This window comes from Nansenia antarctica (assembly GCF_963989245.1).
Source record: "Nansenia antarctica genome assembly, chromosome: 1".
In the NCBI taxonomy this organism is placed as follows: Eukaryota; Metazoa; Chordata; class Actinopteri; order Argentiniformes; family Microstomatidae; genus Nansenia; species Nansenia antarctica.
This window is the reverse complement of record NC_137674.1, coordinates 21,272,563-21,280,062: the sequence shown is the minus strand read 5'-3', so window position 1 is coordinate 21,280,062 and position 7,500 is coordinate 21,272,563. Positions and strand designations below refer to the sequence as shown.

General features: G+C 45.7%; 1 protein-coding gene across 1 annotated transcript in view; it reads left to right on the top strand.

The window, feature by feature from the left end:
* Nucleotides 1-7,500, top strand: part of LOC308164158 (PDZ domain-containing protein 7-like) — a gene marked incomplete at both ends in the record, with an annotated part of 43,140 nt that overhangs the window by 8,821 nt on the left and 26,819 nt on the right. The window contains 3 exons of the mRNA XM_080538303.1: nucleotides 2,683-2,858; nucleotides 4,047-4,138; nucleotides 4,599-4,690. Coding sequence (XP_080394429.1) covers nucleotides 2,683-2,858; nucleotides 4,047-4,138; nucleotides 4,599-4,690 — 360 coding nt within the window. The remainder of the gene's footprint in view (nucleotides 1-2,682; nucleotides 2,859-4,046; nucleotides 4,139-4,598; nucleotides 4,691-7,500) is intronic.

Genomic DNA, 7,500 nt, shown 5'->3' with positions numbered 1-7,500 from the left:
GTGTTTTTTCCATTTTATTGTGATGTGCTAAACATCAACATAAAGATGTTCATAGCGATGTTCCTTCTTAGCTGCTAGCAGCTGTTTTACATGTGTTTTCATTCAGAGCCAGTTACTCCGTATCTGGTCCGGTAAATGTTTTTTGGTCATTTGCGCCACATATTGCTAATACCAATCCAATCTAATTCTTCATCATAACAATATCACCATAAACGCTTATGAGTAAGAGCCGGACATAATTCTCTTCATATTGTATTGAATAAGTGAAACAAAGTGTTCTAGGGCAGAAGTCAGTCTGGTTGGATGTAGAAGGACATGTCTGAGGGTTGATTCAGCATTGGCCATTGTTTGTCATGCTAGTGAGCTGGAGCACTGTTCTGCAATGCCCTGGATAGATCAGAGAGAGAGAGAGAGAGAGAGAGAGAGAGAGAGAGAGAGAGAGAGAGAGAGTACCCAACTGTGTGTAGAGAGAGAGTACCCAACTGTGTGGAATGCATCAAAATTACAATTTCAACCCAGAGGAAGAGTTAGCGTGTATTACAAATAATCTGACTGGATGAGAAAAAGTTGAGGAGTGGGTGTAACATCCAGGGTCATTTAAATGAACAGTCTCTACCCATAGAGGAGTGTGTGTATCATCCATGGTCGTTGGCCACTGTGAACACGACGCCATGCAAAGTTTTATGAATCATGCCTTTAACAAAACTAGGGCTGTAAAAATCAACAGATCAGATGCTTTAGTTGACAACACATTTTTGAATTTATATTGAATTTATATATATATTTCCATTTATATAAATCAGACCTAGAGTGAGTGGCTTGTAAGGCAATTCACACCTTTGATTTGGGCCATATTTCATTGTTAACGTATCTCCCACAGATCTTTCCAGGAGATCTTTTCCACTCCTTCCCATGCCATCCACTGCCCTTGCTTTGCCTGCGCCACAGCTTGTGCGCGCCTTCCTGCTTCCTCTTCCCGACGTACCTCCTGGACCAGCTTGCGTCTCTGAGATGGATTGGCCTTGCTCCAGGCCGGTGTACTAATCCCGAGGCCAAGACCACTCCTCCCCTCCTGCACTCGGCCCACAATGTCCCTGTGTCTGAGTGCTGCCTTTGCCTGCTCAGTTGCAGCCAATGGGGTCCACTTCCTCCCAGTGGCCAGGATGGGGGCAGCTTGGGCTACAAATGGATCATTCGAATCCAGAAGCATCATCTCCAGTCTGACTTTGGCACACTTGTACTCCTCTGCCAGACTGGAAATGGGCAGGTGTAACATCCCTTTGCCGTAGAGCCCAATGCTGCTGAGGCACCTGGGAAGGCCAAGCCACTTCCTTGCATATGAGTTGACCAGTCTCTCCAACTTTTCCACCTTTGAGAGAGGAACTTCCAGAGAAGACTCTTCACAAATTTGAAAGGATCATTGTAGAAGCGTGATCTTGTTTGCTCCGTCCTTCTGCGCCTCTTTAGGAGGTTTTCAGCTCTCCTCAGTGTTGCAAGCCTGCTCTTAATCTCTTCCTGCAGCAGGTTTATTCCCTCCTTCTCCTCCTCTGTGGCCTTCCTCCATTGCTTCTTCAGCTGCCTCCTCTCCTTGACTAGTCAGTCTATTTCTGTCTGCCTTCTGGACTTGGTGGGAATTGACTGAGTAGATAGTTTGCCTTCGACCACTCCGAACTATTCCGCTCCATAGGCATAGATGAGGTTGCCCATTCTCTCCAACTTCTTCATGGTGGTGCCTCTGATCCCTTCTAGGATGTTGCAGAGATCAGTGTTGACCTCCTTCCACAGCGTCTTGTTGCAGGACTTTGGCCACTTGACTAATGGCCTTCGCCCCTGGATCTTCTTCTCTGCTGGTGGTCATGATGTGTTGGATTCAGGTTGCTCTCCTGTGCCTTGCTGGTTCACCATCTGTTGTGTAGGACTAGATGTTGATATACCTCAATAGATACATACTTAAGGCACCGATGAGACTCTGTGGTGTTCAAATGAGCGATGGCATCCTTTGGGTTGTCAAGTGGGCGCCCTCCTTCATGAATGTTTCGCTGATAAGCCCACGACACCTCCAGAGGGTTCAGCAGTGAATCCCAGCGTCCCAGGTTCACTCCCTAGATGCGATCAGCTCATTTGAACACCCGGGTCGAGTCCTTTCTCTTCATCCACAGCCACTGGCTCCCCTTTTCAGCAGCCCTGGAGAGGTCCTTGACTGCCTGCCGGTGGGCCTTCCCTCGCACTCCCATCTCCCTGAGTAGCCTGGATGTTGAGGTGGCCACGAACCCTCTGCAGCCTACTTCCACTGGGCGTAACTTCGCTGTCCAGCCTTGTTGTTGGGCATCTGCTGCGAGTTCAGTGTACCTCAGCTTCTTCCGCTCGTAGGCCTCCTCCACTGCACCCTCCCAGGGCACAGTGAGCTCGATGATGTAGACGAGCTTGAGTGAGGCTGACCACAGCACAAGGTCTGGTCGCAGGTTGGTGGATGCGATCTCAGCTGGGAAGCAGAGCTTCCAGTCCTGTGCTCTGCCCAGCTGCCCAGTGTCTGGTCTTATGGTGGTGAGGCTGGCTTCATATATATGTACAGTAAGATGCAGTATGATATGTACAGTAAGATGCAGTATGATATGTACAGACAAGGGCTAATGGTTATTAGATTCACAGCGCTCCTGCCCTTCTGTCCCTCTGACTCCTCAGATAAGAAGAGAGGAGGTCGTCCCTTCCAGCTCCTGAGCTCTCTGAGAGAGACGCCGGCCGGGGTGAGAGATGACAGCACTCTGCATGGCCCTGAGACACTGCAGCAGGTGGAGGACATGGCCAGGAAACTGCTGAACCCAGATGAGGTCATCGCTGTGATGAGACACTGCAGGCGGGTGAGAACCTGAGCTGGGAATGGCTGCACTGTGTGACAGTGACTTCCAATCTTAAATCCAAAATGTATTTCTTTTATCTCCAGCCATGAGGGGTCATTTGTGAGTCAATAAAAATGTTATATCTTTTCACTCGATCAAATTTCAGGACCCTCCTTTCATGACTTTTCCTAGATATGTGCATTCTACCTCCCAGTATCCTTACATTTTCAAAATCACATCAGGGTAAGCTAATATAAAGCTATTTCGCAGTTTTTATGTGTAGGAAGCAGGCTAATTTACAAGCGGCCAACTAGTGGTCGTTATGTGTAAATAGCAGCTTGAGCATTGTAAAGAAAGAGCGACTCTTTTAGTAGGTAAAAAAGGCAGGGCTGTTCTGTGTTAAAAAAGAAAATGTTTAGGGCAGTACTTTTATCGGGATAGAGACAGTAGAGGTTGACAGGAAGGATGGGTGAGAGAGAGAGAGGGGGGATGACATGCTAAGGGTTGGGAAATCAAAACAGGAACAGCACATTAGTGTGCTAGGCTACTAAGCTCCCTGGTTCCTACCTTATTTATCACTTCTGCAATAGGCTCCCTCATTTCACTTAAAAATGTTTTTCCATCCTGGAAGTTAGGCTATTAAGAATGGGAACCTCTTTGTAGATGCTTTGTGTGTTTGTGTTTGTAGACCGACGGGGGAGCGTATCCAGCATTAGTCTGTCTGAGTCTCTGAGAGTGATGGATGAGTCTGGCTGTGGACGGGACAACAGACGGATTTGCTCTGTCTCTCTGTCTCTTATGATTAGGATCAAATATCACTGATCATCTGATCCTCCCCCCCCCCCCTCTCTCTGTCACACTCTCTCCACTCCTCCACTCTAAAGGGATCAACTCAACTGGCCCTGTGGACTTTGCATAGGATATCAGGTCTACTTAGAGTAGGGTTATAGGATATGACATCACCATCAGAACACTAATCAAACACCAACACAGAAGTCCACAGAGAAGCGGAACATAATACCTCTTCTTTGACTGAACGTGTGGACTCTGTGAGGAAGATTCTCCCACTCAGTCCTCCCAAAAGACTCACTGAACTTAGTTGTTGAAATTGTATTGGTTACAAAGTATCTCTCTCTCTCTCTCTCTCTCTCTCTCTCTCTCTCTCTCTCTCTCTCTCTCTCTCTCTCTCTCTCTCTCGCTCTCTCCCAGTTTGTGTCAGAGCGAGTGGTTGAGGGTCTAGTATGCCCCCTGCTGGCCATCTTGGACAGGCCTGAGAAACTGCTGCTGCTGAGAGAGATCAGGTTAGGGATGCATGAGTGTGTGCGTGTGTCTGTGTGTGTGTGTGTGTGTGTGTGTGTGTGGGTTTGTCGTATGATGTTTACTCCTGAGATCAGGTTGTGTGTGTGTGTGTGTGTGTGTGTGTGTGTGTGTGTGTGTGCGTGCGTGTGCTGTGCGTCACCCGTGGCGAACAGTACGATGTTTACAACGTCAGCGCGGATTGTATAGTTTGTGTTGCTGCGTGGTGTACAGTATGTGTGGTGTACATCATGGATATAGTATGTGTAATGTGTGTAATGTGTGTAGTATGTGTAATGAATGAATGAATGGTCTTTATTGTGAATGAATATGTGTAATGTGTGTAATGTGTGTAGTATGTGTAATGTGTGTAGTATGTGTAATGTGTGTAATGTGTGTTGGTGTACGTTGGTTGTTTGTGTCGTTCTCACCATGTCTCTCTGACTTGTGTCATTTCCCACGCAGGATGTTGATCCTTCCTGCAGATGTGGGGCGCTTCGACAGCCTGGTCATGCCTTTTGAACTAGAGGCCTATGACATACTGAAGAGTCGCTCCTGTAAGCCACACATCTACACAACACAACACACACCGTTATATAAGGAAACAGAAATGTACGTGATAATGATTCAGAGGTGTTCCGTAACATCTCAGCCAACACCCCTGACGTTGTGGTGGTTAATGAGAGTAGTAGAGAGGTGTTCTGACGTTGTGGTGGTTAATGAGAGTAGTAGAGGTGTTCTGACGTTGTGGTGGTTAATGAGAGTAGTAGAGGTGTTCTGACGTTGTGGTGGTTAATGAGAGTAGTAGAGGTGATCTGACGTTGTGGTGGTTAATGAGAGTAGTAGAGGTGATCTGACGTTGTGGTGGTTAATGAGAGTAGTAGAGGTGTCCTGACGTTGTGGTGGTTAATGAGAGTAGTAGAGGTGTTCTGATGTTGTGGTGGTTAATGAGAGTAGTAGAGAGGTGATCTGACGTTGTGGTGGTTAATGAGAGTAGTAGAGGTGTTCTGACGTTGTGGTGGTTAATGAGAGTAGTAGAGAGGTGATCTGATGTTGTGGTGGTTAATGAGAGTAGTAGAGGTGTTCTGATGTTGTGGTGGTTAATGAGAGTAGTAGAGGTGATCTGATGTTGTGGTGGTTAATGAGAGTAGTAGAGGTGATCTGATGTTGTGGTGGTTAATGAGAGTAGTAGAGAGGTGATCTGACGTTGTGGTGGTTAATGAGAGTAGTAGAGAGGTGTTCTGATGTTGTGGTGGTTAATGAGAGTAGTAGAGAGGTGATCTGACGTTGTGGTGGTTAATGAGAGTAGTAGAGGTGTCCTGACGTTGTGGTGGTTAATGAGAGTAGTAGAGGTGTTCTGATGTTGTGGTGGTTAATGAGAGTAGTAGAGAGGTGATCTGACGTTGTGGTGGTTAATGAGAGTAGTAGAGCTGTCCTGACGTTGTGGTGGTTAATGAGAGTAGTAGAGAGGTGATCTGATGTTGTGGTGGTTAATGAGAGTAGTAGAGGTGTTCTGATGTTGTGGTGGTTAATGAGAGTAGTAGAGAGGTGTTCTGACGTTGTGGTGGTTAATGAGAGTAGTAGAGAGGTGATCTGATGTTGTGGTGGTTAATGAGAGTAGTAGAGGTGTTCTGATGTTGTGGTGGTTAATGAGAGTAGTAGAGGTGATCTGATGTTGTGGTGGTTAATGAGAGTAGTAGAGGTGATCTGATGTTGTGGTGGTTAATGAGAGTAGTAGAGAGGTGATCTGACGTTGTGGTGGTTAATGAGAGTAGTAGAGAGGTGTTCTGATGTTGTGGTGGTTAATGAGAGTAGTAGAGAGGTGATCTGATGTTGTGGTGGTTAATGAGAGTAGTAGAGGTGTCCTGACGTTGTGGTGGTTAATGAGAGTAGTAGAGAGGTGATCTGATGTTGTGGTGGTTAATGAGAGTAGTAGAGGTGTTCTGATGTTGTGGTGGTTAATGAGAGTAGTAGAGAGGTGTTCTGATGTTGTGGTGGTTAATGAGAGTAGTAGAGAGGTGATCTGACGTTGTGGTGGTTAATGAGAGTAGTAGAGAGGTGTTCTGATGTTGTGGTGGTTAATGAGAGTAGTAGAGAGAGAGGTGTTCTGATGTTGTGGTGGTTAATGAGAGTAGTAGAGAGGTGTTCATTCTAGAGGTTGGCTGTACCTTCGACCACAGCCTGGAGGAAGCTTTTAACCAAGTTGCTGTAATATCAGCAGCTCAAGCTGAACATCTCACAACTAGGCTACAAGTATCAACTGTTAGTTTTCATTTTTGGCAGCCTGGGTCATGTTCACATGCTGGTGGTTAGGGGCCTTCAGATGGCCCACATCGCCAAAAGAAAGGCTAAACAGTTAGCAAGGTATTGCTCTATATCTGCTATTATCGGTAGCCGCTCAATATGGAGCGGTGTTGCTTTTTGTACCCATAGAGTAGATGCTAGAGTAGATGCTCAGTGCTCAGTAATGCTATTGTATCTGTTAACCCACATCTGAAACATCCTCTGTGTTAATATTGTATGTGTACGATGGTTGCTGTGCAGTCACAAACGTAACTGAATGACTCCCAATGAACTGATTGCACTGTTAGTGTTTATGTCCTTAATGCACTTTGTATTTATGTGGACATAAATAAAACATTTAAAATGTGTGTGTGTTAACACTTACCGTAAAGTCGCTCCGGAGTATAAGTCGCATCAGTCAAAAAATGTGTAATGAAGAGGAAAAACATATATAAGTCGCACTGGACTATAAGTCGCATTTATTTTCGAAATGTATTTCACAAAATCCAAGACCAAGAACAGACATTTAATCTGGAAAGGCAAGTTATTCAACTACCCAATAGAACACAGAACAACAGGCTGAATAGGTGTCCGGTATGTTAACGTAACACATTAACAGTTATTCAGCTACACAATAGCATAAAGAACATACCTGAGGGGCTGAATAGGGTAAATTAACATAACAAGCCAGCGAGTCCAACAAGCAAGTTACCAGTAAACAAGTTCACCAAGCTCCCGTACAGGAGCAGCATATAGTTGTCACAAGCCCAGAGCGCCCTCTCGCTGCTGTAGACGGTAATGTTTACTCCTTGGTTCATGTCAGTCAGTATGAAATTATATATATTGTGATATATAAGTCGCACCTGACTATAAGTCGCAGGACCAGTCAAACTATGAAAAAAAGTGCGACTTAAGGCCAATGCACACGGCGTGCGATTTTGTCGCACGACAACATTCGATTCTCAATTCACACCACCGAAGTGAGTGGGTGTGAATGGAGATCGAATGTTGTCGTGCAACAAAAACGCACGCTGTGTACATTGGGCTTTATAGTCCGGAAAATACGGTAATCAGCCATGAGGGA